Source organism: Centruroides sculpturatus, unplaced genomic scaffold, assembly GCF_000671375.1.
Source record: "Centruroides sculpturatus isolate CEXI.00-Female unplaced genomic scaffold, Cexi_2.0 scaffold338, whole genome shotgun sequence".
NCBI lineage: Eukaryota > Metazoa > Arthropoda > Arachnida > Scorpiones > Buthidae > Centruroides > Centruroides sculpturatus.
The window spans coordinates 224,674-241,572 of NW_019384628.1; the positions used below are offsets into that span (position 1 = coordinate 224,674).

General features: G+C 31.0%; 1 protein-coding gene across 1 annotated transcript in view; it reads left to right on the plus strand.

Annotated features, from left to right (window-relative positions):
* Positions 1–3,612: 3,612 nt before the first annotated feature.
* LOC111625683 (serine/threonine-protein kinase Nek8-like) overlaps positions 3,613–16,899 on the plus strand; it is a 25,735-nt gene continuing 12,448 nt past the window's right edge. Inside the window, exons 1-3 of the mRNA XM_023368895.1 lie at positions 3,613–3,652; positions 7,332–7,482; positions 7,568–7,710. Coding sequence (XP_023224663.1) covers positions 3,613–3,652; positions 7,332–7,482; positions 7,568–7,710 — 334 coding nt within the window. The remainder of the gene's footprint in view (positions 3,653–7,331; positions 7,483–7,567; positions 7,711–16,899) is intronic.

The following is a 16,899-nucleotide window of genomic DNA, read 5'->3' on the forward strand; positions in this document are numbered from 1 at the left end:
ACTGGAATTCTTTCGGATAAACGACGCTCTACTGTACCTCATATTGCACAGCAACATCCAACCAATACTGAAATTCTTCCTATGTTCACTGTGACATATTTGTTGTCACTCCTTCCACATAAGCCATGATTCTATAGCTCTTGCAGGGTACTTGTGTTGTGCAATGATGAACAACAACTTTGTGAATTGCAGATTGCAAAATGTAAGATGCCTTCTCTGTTTTTGTTTACAGCACTTTCTAGTGACATTTAGTAGCACTTAGCAGACAAGACATTTGAATGACGGTGGAGATGAAACTCAGACAGTTACTCTGTTTGATATACACCAATTTTGTACATCAAATACTTATTAGATAATAATTACATAAATTTAAAATGGTATAATTCAGTTTGGAAGACCCTCTACTATATTTTCATTTAAGCAAAGATAATTCTTCAGTTCAAGCAACTCATACTACTAGCATCATCTTACAACTGAAGTAATTATAGTATGTTGTCTTTTGTTTTTTGCTTTCTTTCATACAAAATTAATAATTGATAAATTTGTGAATGAATAATAATTTTTTAAATTACTCAAAGAAAGCAAAGTGTGAGGCTCTGGCTCTTTTGGGAGTTTTAAAAGTTTAAACATTTATAAAATTATCTTTCATCATTATTTCCCTTCTTCCTCCAGTTTTTCCCTTCCCTGGAAGTTGAAGTTAGACCTTTTGACCCATCAGAATACTGCATCACTTCAAAAGGTGACCTTCTAGACTTCATCAGTCACCCTAAATGTCTTTGGAAGTTCTTCCCTCACAACAGAGGATTATTCAGTTCCACCTTCGTTACAATGTACAAATAAGTAGCCAATTAACAAGAACCTCCACCCATAACATGCTGCAGGGGAGCAAAAAGGTCAATTACAGGGGTAGACTGTACGACAAGAAAGCATATCAGATTACCAACAGTGGGGCAGTCATCACTCAGATGATGATTGTTTCATTGTTGGTGGTTTGGTCGGAACATTGGCAATGGCCCCACTGATATTCTGACCATTAATCCAGTGATTTTGACAGCCGTTGTCAAATTTATGATGAGAAAGAGTCACAATTTTGGGTAGAACTGTAATAAATCTAAAGAATCGTCCGATTCTAAGTAAACAACTTTTGATGCAAAGTCGATTGCATCAGATTTTCCCCCGATAATTCCCCCTCCACGACATGTATAAAAAGGGATCGTATCCGCACCTCAGGGCGATCGCTGTGGAGAAGCTCCTAAACTGGGACAATTTGAACCACCTGCTCTTGACTTGGAAACTTTGCAGTCCTTTATCACCAGTGCTACTGAGGTAATGACTTAGAAAAATTTTTACTTCCCTCTCTCTCAGTTTTAGATTAGATTTAGAAAGTTAACAGAAAGGATAGTGGACCTACGGAGGTCCTGACTTTTAAGACAGAACAAAGACCATCTATTCTTGTCACGGCTCGGAATTATTCTTATTATTATTACATTTTTCCTTTTTAATTGAATTTGAATGTACTTGATCTGTATCACTTGTTTGTTAATTAAATATGTGTATCTCATCCTTAATTGTTTGTCATCCTTGAGTATGTCCAACACTTTGTCACGACCTCACTATCCCTCCCACTCAATTAACCAAGCCATCCCCTGACAAAGAAGCTGATAAGTGGGGAGATGCTCAGCGCTCTACCCCCTTGGTTCTCACAAAAGCCTAAAGAGTACTTTCATATTTGTTATTCAAGGCATGTTTTTATTTTCTTCCGTATTTGAATTTTTGTTTATCTGATTTGAAAACATTTTGAGTAATAAAAACAAAAATATTAAAGTTTGATTTCATTGAATGATTTTGAACTTGTTATCAGCTCAAAATCTTTTCTTTATTCAGATATAAAAAAATTTATATGTTGCTTCAGTTATTAAAAGCATGTATACAAAAGTAGTGTAGATAATTAGAAATTGTTTATGCCTACTTATCAATACCCTCATAAAATCAATAAATACAACACGTCTTGTAATAGTTCTCAAATTTTTAAACCCTTGAAAATAATCTCAATATGTAATTGGTTTAAACACCATAATTTACTAGGAATTATCACATCCACAGAAAAAGTGCTTGTGTCTTGTTTAGAAAAAGTGCTTGTGTCTTGTTTGTATGAAAGAAACCCTACTGAGGAGAAGAATATTTTAATTTCTGAAATGCATCTGGGTGAAATGAAATTGTTGATTCACTAGTATTTTTAGAATCTGTGGATGTGGTAATTCCTATAAAATAACAGTGTTTGAACCGATTACATATTAAGATTTAAAAAAAAAAGAGCATAAGATAAATAGAAGCATAAGATATAAATCTTTGAAAATAATTTAGCAAAAATAATTTTTTTATAATATTACAAGATAAACTGTTGATGCTGGATAACAGGCACCATTGTAGTAATAATGACAATAATTTGAAAATTAGTCTCTTCTTTTCTATTATTTTTTAATGATTGAATGTCAGATAACTGTTACTTATAAGTGATACATTCAAAAAATTCACATAAAAGATATTTTATTGACTCTATATACAGAGTGTATATATCAATGTTCATCTACCATGTTGAAACAGACATGTTCAATTATTTATCATATTTATTGACAATAGTGACAATGGAGGGCTGCATGTCTGTCATGTTACAACACAAAAAAACAATATTATTTCTTGAAAATAACTTCTCTCAGATGTTATTCATCCAGGTTTATACACTTGCACACTTGATTGACCACATTTTTCCATCTCTTGCAACAATTTAGCTGTTTGTATGGCATTAATTTTATCCACAGGAAATTAATGCCATACAAGTTCTTTGCTTGAATGTGTTTAGATCTAGAGGGCATGTTTAAAACACATTACCTTTGAGAAATCCCCATATGAAAAATATTACAAGCCAACAGATCAGGTGATTGGGTTAGTCAAAGGATACCTCTAAAATGAGAAATAATCTGATGCTGAAACATTTTTCTAAAAGTGCCCATTGATTGTCAAGTGGTATACACTGTGGTTTTATCTTGTTGAAAATAAACCCTTGCAGGGTCAATGTCCAGGTTGTATAATGCTGGAAACATGTACTTAGTCAGCACCTGTATCATTCTGATGTGTGCAGATGCTGACTGAGCTTTAAGTGGAGTTACTTTCAAGAAATAATATTGTTTCTTGTGTTATAACAAATGGCAGTCTTATATATTGTCATTATCATTATTTTCAGTAAATATGATCAATAATTGATCATATTTATTAACAATAGTGATAATGAAAGGATTCAATTGTATTAACATTCATCTACCATTTTGAAACATACCATTTTGAAAGTATGTTTCAAAATGGTAGATGAATGCTGTCATTTCATTTGCATTGACAAATTTTCACCTTTTACATGTGTCTACATATGGGGAAAGAGGTGGACTCTAAGCTGCAGATAACATTTCTAAAGTTTATTGAGGTTCTCTTCAAAAGGATACAAAATCTGATATTTATTCTTTGTTCAATGCCAGATATTTCTGTATTAAACTGTACTCTGAAATCTTGCTTTCACCATATCATGAAATTCATACACAGAGACATCACAAACTGATTGTGATGTCACCACCTCATGCTGTGATTCAGTACATTGTTGAAAGTATTTAAAAAAAGAAAAGATTCTGAGCCATTCTTACTCCATGTATACACATTACAAACATTTTTCGTGAACTTTTAAACATACCACATATGAAAAAAAAATACATTTTTAAACATTATATACTATAATAGGGTGTTCACTTTGGACGAGACATTTCTGAACTGTTGGATACACAGCGTTGGGCATATTTCATGGTTTCAAGGTCACTAGGGCACCATAGATATTTTTCTTTGTTGATATGTTAAAGCTTTGGTGTATGTAGTCATTCCAGATATAGAAAAATTTAGAGAGAATGTCATTTGTAATTGAATGCATCATTTTACAGATGTTAGAAAATTATGTAGAGAGCTTGACTATTTCCTTCACGTACTACATGTCACAAGATGTTCATATGTTGTTAATTTGTTAATTTACCAATACGAATAAAAATTTTGTAATAAATTGTAATCAGGATAATCATATATGGCTGTCCTGTACATTTTTATGAAAAGTAATTAACATTGTAGATGGAGAATTGAGAAATTAACATTTTTTTAAGATAAAACTCTTATATCATTAATAGCTCATTAACAAGAATTTGTAACATTTTTGTTGTTGATAAAAAGCAAATGAATACTTAGCATTTTTATCTATAATAGTAGCATAGAGATTCTTCTACCAAGTGATTAATTGAAAGGCATGCCAAACTCATGAGTGGTAGTGTAAGATTCAGCAATGTGACAAGCTGGCTGTGAATGTTACTGCCTTGCTACACATCATAAGAAACACTAAAATTTTGAATATTTATTTAGTGAGGACCTGAGAGATAACATTTGAAACTCTATATAAATAATAAGCTCTACTCTTAATTTTATAATGCCAAAATCTGATTTGTTTTATATAAACAAGAACTGTAAAATAATTGAGCTTTTTCATATAATTGTAGAATTTGCTTCTAAGCATTCCCGTATATCTTGAAAAAAATTTTTTTCTCATATAGACACTAAGGACTTCTGCTTATTAAAGTTATTAAACATAAATATTTGGAGAAATAGATGATTTGGATATTTTCACATTAACTGTGTCACTTTATTGTTTGATCATTTTCCTTCATATAATTGTCCACTGTAAAATTCTCTGTTCAGAAATATAAAACATTTCTAGTTATTCAAATACTTCACTACACTTAGAAATAGATGGCATATAGCAGCAACTTCTTCATACTTCTTGATACAAAATACTAAGTACAAAATATTAGGTAATCAAAGGATGAACCCTGTGAGTTCATCCTTTGATTACCTAATATTTTGTACTTAGTAGTAATATCTGATTTACAATGATCAAAATTAATTTTTATTGCATTTGTTAATTTTCTAAATATAATTGTAATATTTACATATTACAGTTATATTTACTTGTACTTACACTATATATTTAAGGTCTGTTTCATATTTATCTGAAAACCTATCAATACCAACTTAATAATGAAATTGGTGCATTTTTTAAATCCAATTTATACAAAACAGTGACTGTTACATTGGCAATGCCCAAGTTAGGACCAACACCATCTGTGACTTTAGGTGCATGAGAACTTTCTGAATAATTATCACGCAACTGGTCACATATGAGGGAATGAATGGGCTTGGGGCAGGAAAGGGAGTTGAGAGATGGCACACCACAAATGATGCATTCCATTATGCATTTAACCCTAAAACAATAAATATTTCTATTTTAAGAATGTAAAATTTACAAAGAAAAATGGAAATAGAGGGAAGGGAGAGAGTAAACATTTATGCACTCCTATCTGAGAGAGAATGTTTACAATTGCACAAGTGGATTGATAAATACTTGGATCTGTAATGTTTGATTGGACATCTGGAAGAGGGGAAAGCTTAGGTGTGATGAGTTTTGAATCCAAACGTCCGGAAAATGTAATATCCATGACGATTGTTTGTAGTTTGTTGCAGCTAAGGTCCAATGAAAATCAGGAAGATTGGCAGTGGAACACAGTGGCTATGAGCACACACTTCAAAAATGGGCAGGCAAAGTCTCTCCGACCTTCTTTTCCCTTTCTTTTTATTTGAGATCTCCCCCACTATACTGATGCTCCAATTTGGTGAGATAATTGGCAGTTAATCCAATCTCCAATTTTTTTGTGAGATTTCATTTGATGAGTAGTTTTTATTTGGAGGATGTGTCATCCACAAAAAAAATGTTAATTGTTGGAAAATCTTGCAAACTTCCTCTGTTGNCCCACTATACTGATGCTCCAATTTGGTGAGATAATTGGCAGTTAATCCAATCTCCAATTTTTTTGTGAGATTTCATTTGATGAGTAGTTTTTATTTGGAGGATGTGTCATCCACAAAAAAAATGTTAATTGTTGGAAAATCTTGCAAACTTCCTCTGTTGAATTTGTCAGTTCAAGTCTAAATAAAATAATCTTATATAATTTTTATGCAAAAATATAAATAAATAAAGATTAAGATCATTGAAATTACAAAAATACTAGCCCAGGTTCTCACAAAACATTTATTTACTAAGGTTTAACTTAATATAATAAATGATTAAGAAAAAAAAAACATATAGTACTTTTGCTTTACAAATATCAAAAACAGAAATGTATCAAAATAAACTGTTTCAAATTTACCCAGACAGTTACTACTTTCCACAAATTAAACTAAAATATGACAATATTATGTACGTAATGTGCAAATTAGAGGCAGCTATCCTAAGGATCTGTGTATGAACTGCAGTTTTAAATATGGGGAGAACAAAAATTTTATTCCTTTATGAACAGGGACCAATTGATCTATATAAATCAGCAGGAAAATCAGTAATGGAAATTGTTGCACTTATTAACAGACAAAAATTAACTTAGGTGATTATTAATCATGATGATAGAGAAAGGACATTTTAAAAAGNTACTGACCTCATCAGAATGCCCTGATTTTGATTATTGCCCAATTAACTGGATTGTATTATTATCGTAAAAGTTTTAATTCAGAAAATAGAAAGTCAATTGATTAAAAAGAAGTTTCTGCATAAATGTGTGCATTTTAATTTTGCTTCATTTTTATTGCAGTGCTTATAATTTGGATATTATTTAATTATTTAAATTATACAGAAAAATCATTTTAATTATATTTGTAATCAGCTTTTACTAAGAATTCTGACTTGTTATATAATTAATTAATAGCGAGGTTGAGGACAAAGTTTTAAATGCGAAAACGTGTACGTTGGACGTTCAGCGCCACTTTCCTGTAAGCCTAGAAGTTTGACAATGGTGTTTGGATAGTCAGTGGAATCATGCTTGACATTCCAAACACCATTGTCAAACTTCTAGGCTTACAGGAAACTGTCGCTGAACATCTGACGTACAAGTTTTCGTGTTTAAAACTTTGGCCTCAACCTCGCTAATGTATATCTTAACAGTCAAGCCTTATTAATGTTAGTACAAGATAGTGACCTAACATTCTAAACTTTAGTCCAAATTAAGCCCAGAACTTTTATGGATTATGATCTCTAAAATCTTGAAAAATTTTATCATTAAATGAAGTTTTTAAAGAAATTCATCTTTTATTTCTTTAATTTCATTCTCAATATGAATTCATTAATGTTTCTAAATAAATATAAACATGTTTTAAACAGAAATAAAATAAGTATAATTATTATATATTATATGATTTGTTTCTCACAGGTCAGTTAGGATTAAATCAAATAAAAAGCTGCAATCAACCACAAAAAATCAGTTTACCTCCTGACTGTCATCCAAAATCTATATTTTGTGGTTCAGACTGTTCCTTTCTTTTGACTTCCAATCATGGTATTCTTGCATGTGGAAGCAACAGGTACAGTACATTATCGATCACATTTATATTATTTAAAATAATTATAATATATAACTAAATTGGTTTAAACTTTTATGGATTTTAGACATAATAAATTAGCTATGGACACAGAAGATGGTCAGCACGTTGATGGAACAGATATTTTCGAACCCATGCGTTCAGATCCCATTCCAAACTTAAAGATCGTTTCTGTTTCAGCAGGACTTTCTCATACGGCCATTTTGACAGGTACTTGAATATTATCATTATTTACTTTAATATAATAAATACAAGCATAAAATTGAACACTTCAAATTCATTTTTCATTAAAATCTAGCATAAGATATTTATCTTAGCTAATCTGTAGAATATTTATATTTAAATTGTTTTCATTTAATTTAAGTCAATNAAATATGACAATATTATGTACGTAATGTGCAAATTAGAGGCAGCTATCCTAAGGATCTGTGTATGAACTGCAGTTTTAAATATGGGGAGAACAAAAATTTTATTCCTTTATGAACAGGGACCAATTGATCTATATAAATCAGCAGGAAAATCAGTAATGGAAATTGTTGCACTTATTAACAGACAAAAATTAACTTAGGTGATTATTAATCATGATGATAGAGAAAGGACATTTTAAAAAGGAAGACAGGACCCAAACCTAAACTGATATCTTGGACATGTAGACAAATAGTGTTGAGTTATGCCAAAAAATTGATAGGAATTCCTCAATAGGAAATTAAAGAAGGAAATAGACTTGCCTTGAATGCATATAATTATATAGAGGGCTTGGCGTTAATTGTCTATTCTAAAATACAGAAAGAAAGGTACTTAACATCAATACAAACAAGGAAGATATAATTGGGCTATAAATCAATATGTTATATGTTACTAATTAATTTGTAATAAGATATATTTGAATTATGTTTTTCAAAATTTTAGGTTGTTGGAACGCCTTGTTATATTTCGCCCGAGCTCTGTGAAGGAAAACCGTATCTTTAACATATAAATGAAAATACATGAGCTGGAGCAATGAATGGATTGAAATACTGTTTAGTGATGAGAAGAAGTTTAATCTGTATGGCTCGGATTGTTGTGCCTATTACTGACATGATTTAAGAAAACAGCAAGAGATATTTTTAAATCATGGATCAATGATGATATGGGATGGTTTTGCCTCTAACAGAACAACAGAATTAGCATTTATAGCCCAGAAAATGAATTCAGAGGATTACCAAAACATGCTCTGTGATCATTTAGCAGAAGCTGACCCATTATTGTTGCTCAAATTGGACTTTCCAGCAGGACAATGCACCTATACACAACTCAAAATCTACAAAATCATGGTTCAAAAACAATAATATAAAAGTTATAAACTGGCCTGCAAGAAGTGTAGATAAATATGAAAACAGACCTTATGTTACTAATTAATTTGTAATAAGATATATTTGAATTATGTTTTTCAAAATTTTAGGTTGTTGGAACGCCTTGTTATATTTCGCCCGAGCTCTGTGAAGGAAAACCGTATCTTTAACATATAAATGAAAATACATGAGCTGGAGCAATGAATGGATTGAAATACTGTTTAGTGATGAGAAGAAGTTTAATCTGTATGGCTCGGATTGTTGTGCCTATTACTGACATGATTTAAGAAAACAGCAAGAGATATTTTTAAATCATGGATCAATGATGATATGGGATGGTTTTGCCTCTAACAGAACAACAGAATTAGCATTTATAGCCCAGAAAATGAATTCAGAGGATTACCAAAACATGCTCTGTGATCATTTAGCAGAAGCTGACCCATTATTGTTGCTCAAATTGGACTTTCCAGCAGGACAATGCACCTATACACAACTCAAAATCTACAAAATCATGGTTCAAAAACAATAATATAAAAGTTATAAACTGGCCTGCAAGAAGTGTAGATAAATATGAAAACAGACCTTATGTTACTAATTAATTTGTAATAAGATATATTTGAATTATGTTTTTCAAAATTTTAGGTTGTTGGAACGCCTTGTTATATTTCGCCCGAGCTCTGTGAAGGAAAACCGTATCTTTAACATATAAATGAAAATACATGAGCTGGAGCAATGAATGGATTGAAATACTGTTTAGTGATGAGAAGAAGTTTAATCTGTATGGCTCGGATTGTTGTGCCTATTACTGACATGATTTAAGAAAACAGCAAGAGATATTTTTAAATCATGGATCAATGATGATATGGGATGGTTTTGCCTCTAACAGAACAACAGAATTAGCATTTATAGCCCAGAAAATGAATTCAGAGGATTACCAAAACATGCTCTGTGATCATTTAGCAGAAGCTGACCCATTATTGTTGCTCAAATTGGACTTTCCAGCAGGACAATGCACCTATACACAACTCAAAATCTACAAAATCATGGTTCAAAAACAATAATATAAAAGTTATAAACTGGCCTGCAAGAAGTGTAGATAAATATGAAAACAGACCTTATGTTACTAATTAATTTGTAATAAGATATATTTGAATTATGTTTTTCAAAATTTTAGGTTGTTGGAACGCCTTGTTATATTTCGCCCGAGCTCTGTGAAGGAAAACCGTATCTTTAACATATAAATGAAAATACATGAGCTGGAGCAATGAATGGATTGAAATACTGTTTAGTGATGAGAAGAAGTTTAATCTGTATGGCTCGGATTGTTGTGCCTATTACTGACATGATTTAAGAAAACAGCAAGAGATATTTTTAAATCATGGATCAATGATGATATGGGATGGTTTTGCCTCTAACAGAACAACAGAATTAGCATTTATAGCCCAGAAAATGAATTCAGAGGATTACCAAAACATGCTCTGTGATCATTTAGCAGAAGCTGACCCATTATTGTTGCTCAAATTGGACTTTCCAGCAGGACAATGCACCTATACACAACTCAAAATCTACAAAATCATGGTTCAAAAACAATAATATAAAAGTTATAAACTGGCCTGCAAGAAGTGTAGATAAATATGAAAACAGACCTTATGTTACTAATTAATTTGTAATAAGATATATTTGAATTATGTTTTTCAAAATTTTAGGTTGTTGGAACGCCTTGTTATATTTCGCCCGAGCTCTGTGAAGGAAAACCGTATCTTTAACATATAAATGAAAATACATGAGCTGGAGCAATGAATGGATTGAAATACTGTTTAGTGATGAGAAGAAGTTTAATCTGTATGGCTCGGATTGTTGTGCCTATTACTGACATGATTTAAGAAAACAGCAAGAGATATTTTTAAATCATGGATCAATGATGATATGGGATGGTTTTGCCTCTAACAGAACAACAGAATTAGCATTTATAGCCCAGAAAATGAATTCAGAGGATTACCAAAACATGCTCTGTGATCATTTAGCAGAAGCTGACCCATTATTGTTGCTCAAATTGGACTTTCCAGCAGGACAATGCACCTATACACAACTCAAAATCTACAAAATCATGGTTCAAAAACAATAATATAAAAGTTATAAACTGGCCTGCAAGAAGTGTAGATAAATATGAAAACAGACCTTATGTTACTAATTAATTTGTAATAAGATATATTTGAATTATGTTTTTCAAAATTTTAGGTTGTTGGAACGCCTTGTTATATTTCGCCCGAGCTCTGTGAAGGAAAACCGTATCTTTAACATATAAATGAAAATACATGAGCTGGAGCAATGAATGGATTGAAATACTGTTTAGTGATGAGAAGAAGTTTAATCTGTATGGCTCGGATTGTTGTGCCTATTACTGACATGATTTAAGAAAACAGCAAGAGATATTTTTAAATCATGGATCAATGATGATATGGGATGGTTTTGCCTCTAACAGAACAACAGAATTAGCATTTATAGCCCAGAAAATGAATTCAGAGGATTACCAAAACATGCTCTGTGATCATTTAGCAGAAGCTGACCCATTATTGTTGCTCAAATTGGACTTTCCAGCAGGACAATGCACCTATACACAACTCAAAATCTACAAAATCATGGTTCAAAAACAATAATATAAAAGTTATAAACTGGCCTGCAAGAAGTGTAGATAAATATGAAAACAGACCTTATGTTACTAATTAATTTGTAATAAGATATATTTGAATTATGTTTTTCAAAATTTTAGGTTGTTGGAACGCCTTGTTATATTTCGCCCGAGCTCTGTGAAGGAAAACCGTATCTTTAACATATAAATGAAAATACATGAGCTGGAGCAATGAATGGATTGAAATACTGTTTAGTGATGAGAAGAAGTTTAATCTGTATGGCTCGGATTGTTGTGCCTATTACTGACATGATTTAAGAAAACAGCAAGAGATATTTTTAAATCATGGATCAATGATGATATGGGATGGTTTTGCCTCTAACAGAACAACAGAATTAGCATTTATAGCCCAGAAAATGAATTCAGAGGATTACCAAAACATGCTCTGTGATCATTTAGCAGAAGCTGACCCATTATTGTTGCTCAAATTGGACTTTCCAGCAGGACAATGCACCTATACACAACTCAAAATCTACAAAATCATGGTTCAAAAACAATAATATAAAAGTTATAAACTGGCCTGCAAGAAGTGTAGATAAATATGAAAACAGACCTTATGTTACTAATTAATTTGTAATAAGATATATTTGAATTATGTTTTTCAAAATTTTAGGTTGTTGGAACGCCTTGTTATATTTCGCCCGAGCTCTGTGAAGGAAAACCGTATCTTTAACATATAAATGAAAATACATGAGCTGGAGCAATGAATGGATTGAAATACTGTTTAGTGATGAGAAGAAGTTTAATCTGTATGGCTCGGATTGTTGTGCCTATTACTGACATGATTTAAGAAAACAGCAAGAGATATTTTTAAATCATGGATCAATGATGATATGGGATGGTTTTGCCTCTAACAGAACAACAGAATTAGCATTTATAGCCCAGAAAATGAATTCAGAGGATTACCAAAACATGCTCTGTGATCATTTAGCAGAAGCTGACCCATTATTGTTGCTCAAATTGGACTTTCCAGCAGGACAATGCACCTATACACAACTCAAAATCTACAAAATCATGGTTCAAAAACAATAATATAAAAGTTATAAACTGGCCTGCAAGAAGTGTAGATAAATATGAAAACAGACCTTATGTTACTAATTAATTTGTAATAAGATATATTTGAATTATGTTTTTCAAAATTTTAGGTTGTTGGAACGCCTTGTTATATTTCGCCCGAGCTCTGTGAAGGAAAACCGTATCTTTAACATATAAATGAAAATACATGAGCTGGAGCAATGAATGGATTGAAATACTGTTTAGTGATGAGAAGAAGTTTAATCTGTATGGCTCGGATTGTTGTGCCTATTACTGACATGATTTAAGAAAACAGCAAGAGATATTTTTAAATCATGGATCAATGATGATATGGGATGGTTTTGCCTCTAACAGAACAACAGAATTAGCATTTATAGCCCAGAAAATGAATTCAGAGGATTACCAAAACATGCTCTGTGATCATTTAGCAGAAGCTGACCCATTATTGTTGCTCAAATTGGACTTTCCAGCAGGACAATGCACCTATACACAACTCAAAATCTACAAAATCATGGTTCAAAAACAATAATATAAAAGTTATAAACTGGCCTGCAAGAAGTGTAGATAAATATGAAAACAGACCTTATGTTACTAATTAATTTGTAATAAGATATATTTGAATTATGTTTTTCAAAATTTTAGGTTGTTGGAACGCCTTGTTATATTTCGCCCGAGCTCTGTGAAGGAAAACCGTATCTTTAACATATAAATGAAAATACATGAGCTGGAGCAATGAATGGATTGAAATACTGTTTAGTGATGAGAAGAAGTTTAATCTGTATGGCTCGGATTGTTGTGCCTATTACTGACATGATTTAAGAAAACAGCAAGAGATATTTTTAAATCATGGATCAATGATGATATGGGANAAATTATACATTTAAATATTAAGTCAAGAAAGGTTAAGTTAAGCCTAACTTCATACACCTTTCCATACATGAAACAGATACAGTAGCCCCTTGACACAAAGCAAAGAAGCAATATATTAGATGGCACAATGTAACTGATGTATCTATCTGTAATTGGTTAAAGTGCTCTTAAATTTGGCGATCAAAATGCGACATATCCAAATGAGTAATATAACAAGGTGCTACTATATAAAGTCATCAGTTATGTACACTTACTTCCAATAGAAAGAATCCATTATCATTCATTTTCCTATTGTCTATAATTATCTGCTAATTTTGGTCAGTTCAAAATCTTTTTCTTTCTTCCCTCTTTTTATATTCTGATTACATTTTGAAACAGGATCACAAAACTTTCCCTGTTTCAATGGGCCTCAATAATTTTAAGATTTTATGGTTAGTCATACAGCCTGAAACTGATGTTATAAATGTTCTCACAGTCACACCCACTCTGAAGATACTGGGTTAGACAGCCCCATCATTGGTGATAGTAATTATTGGTAGAGTCTAACAAGAAGCTATCACTTCTTGTTAGACTCCACTATCATCCAGTTTAATCAATATAGATGATAAATTCAAAAATAAGAACTGTAGTCCCAATATTAATCAAGAGTAGATCAGTTAACAAGTCCAACTTTATTTGAAGTAAACATTAGTTTTTTATCTTATATCTTATCTTATATTACATCTTATCTTATATTTTAAAATATAGATGATGGTCTATATTTTTAAACGATTCAAAATACAAACAATATTGTTATCTAGATCAGTGATGGCGAACCTTTTGAATTTGGCGTGTCAAAATTTTGAAAAATCCTAACTTAACTCTGGTGCCGTGTCACCTAAATATATTTATAATTTTTTGATATTTGCAACTATAGTAAAAAAAGATTTATGTTTTCGATATTTATTTTATATGTTTAAATGCAATTTAACAAAGAAAAATTAATTAAATAATATGTNAAGCCGTGCTAATAAATCTTAAGATGATAATCAACTTATACAGTTTTCTCAGTTGTAGTTGCGAAACTTTGAAAATTAGGCTAAAGTATTAAGTATAACATATAAAATTTTAAGCAGTTTTTAAATAATGTATATGTTATGTTATTTGCGATATTTTTTTCCATAAAGAATGAACAGTGTTTTAAATCATATAAAATGTACTCTGTTGCAAAAAAATCGAGGCACCTTGAGTCGGCTTGCAATAGTAATCACATTCTGCACGTGGAATGATTGTGAAAAAATAAAAAATTATTACAGTATCACAAGAATACATTATTGAATTAGTTTTGTTAATTTCTGATTTGTTACATTTTTGATGAATGTAACTGCGAACGAATGAACATTGACCAATGTCGGAGATGGTTTTATATATTACTAATATGCAACAACCGTGGTAAATTTGTTCTTCAACGATGTAACCCTGTGCTGTTTCATATTATAATGCTTTTTTTTATTTTTCACTATCGTTCAACGTGTAAACTTTTATACTATTGCATGCTACTTTAAAGACTTTTTTACAACAAAGAGTATAATACAAAATTTTAATATCATCATCATGTTTTATATTTTTATAGATTTTGTTTCATGTCGAAGTATATTACTTTATCATCAAAAATTCGTGATTACATATAAATTTTTAAAACTATTCCAGTTGATTAAACAAAAGTATAACTTATAAAAAGCGATTTATAAATTTTTTAGTGTAGTTTCAAATATTGATTAAATTTATGCTATTTTTTTTTTATAAATTACGCGTATAAAAATAAAGTATTTTAATTAGTTAATATTAAATTGTAAAAGATGACGTGACTAAGCAATAAATACGTGTTAAATTTAAAAATCGTTTTGAAGATGAAAAATTTACACAATATATAAAATATATAAAAATAAACAATACAATTATTGTAGATAATTTAATATTAAAAATTACGCGTTAAGAAAGATATAGGCGCGAGGAGAAGAAATAAAAATTCGACAGCAATACTAATAAATTTTTCTACGCACAATTTACAACTTGATATTTTGTGTCGGCTGTCAGCGAAGTGACGTTTTTTCTCGTGGAGTGGGAAATGACCATTGTGTTTCGCTACATAAACTCCTATAGCTCTACCCCGGGATAGGAAGAAGTAAAGATAACGAAGTTTTTTACTTGAATGTCTTCTGCTCAGATTCACCTTCCGGCTCGTAATTAATTCAACGACAAAAGAAACACAATAGCCACAACTTAACCTAATATGTATCGCCTCGTTTTATTGGCTTATATGTCGAATATAGTAACTACAAAAACTTTCTTAAAAGTCTTTATNAATGATAATAATGATAAATAAATGGTACAAAAACTAGAAATTGTAGAAAAAATAGAAATTAGTGACCTTTTTGGTACTGGAGTTTGTCTGCTAATTCTTTGATTGCAGGTTTATACTTGTTTTGTTCATTTTAATATTATTTAATGCTGAGAACAAAGTCTCACAAAAATATGTTGATGAAAAAATGGTTAGCAAAGCCATCGCTAGATTTTTTATATTGCTAAAAGTATCAGGTATTCTGTTCCATGCACTCAAAATTTCTTGTTCATAGTTGCACTCTTCTTCATTTTTCAAACAATTTTGTTCCAGATTTTCAAGTTTCGATCTTAAGTTGAGAAACACATGATTCCAAATGCTTTTTTGAAAATCTGTAAGTTGCATCTCTAAATTATCAATTTGCATCCACTGAAAATTTTTTAACTTCAAAGAACTGTAAACAACTACATCCGGATACTTAATTATATTAATGGTCTGTTCTAGGCTCCTAAATTGGTTGAATCTTTTAGTGAACTCTTCAATTAATGAGTTTACTATATTCTGGTACATAAGTATAGACTCCATTACACTCGTTTTATTGGCCTTTTCAAAATACTTTTTTATTCGAGAAAAATACTTATAAGTTTTAGTTTCAATATCTTGCTTAAAAATTTTAAGTTTACTTTCAAAAGATTTGATGTATCCAAACATAACATCAATACTTTTGCCAAAACCTTGTAATTTTAAGTTCAGTTCATTCATACGAACGGAGAGTTCTGTAAAAAACATTAAATTGCTGACCCATTTATGATCATTGATCTAAGGAAAGTTTGCCAGATCCTTATTCTTAATAAATACAGTAGAACCTCGATTATCCGGACCTCTATTATCTGGATTGTTCAAAATAAACAAAAATTTTACGAATTTGCTGATTTGCACTTGGCAAATTACGATACTGTTTATGTACGTGATGGAATGCATAACTTTTTTTGTTTCAACTACGTCTCACCCAGCACAGTGGCCATAAACTCTTAAATGTATTTTGTGTCATAATAAAAATATAACTTGACATACATATTTATAAATAATTTATTTTCAAATTACATCATTTCTATGACCAAGGGCGGCGTAAGGCATGGACAACGTATGCCTCG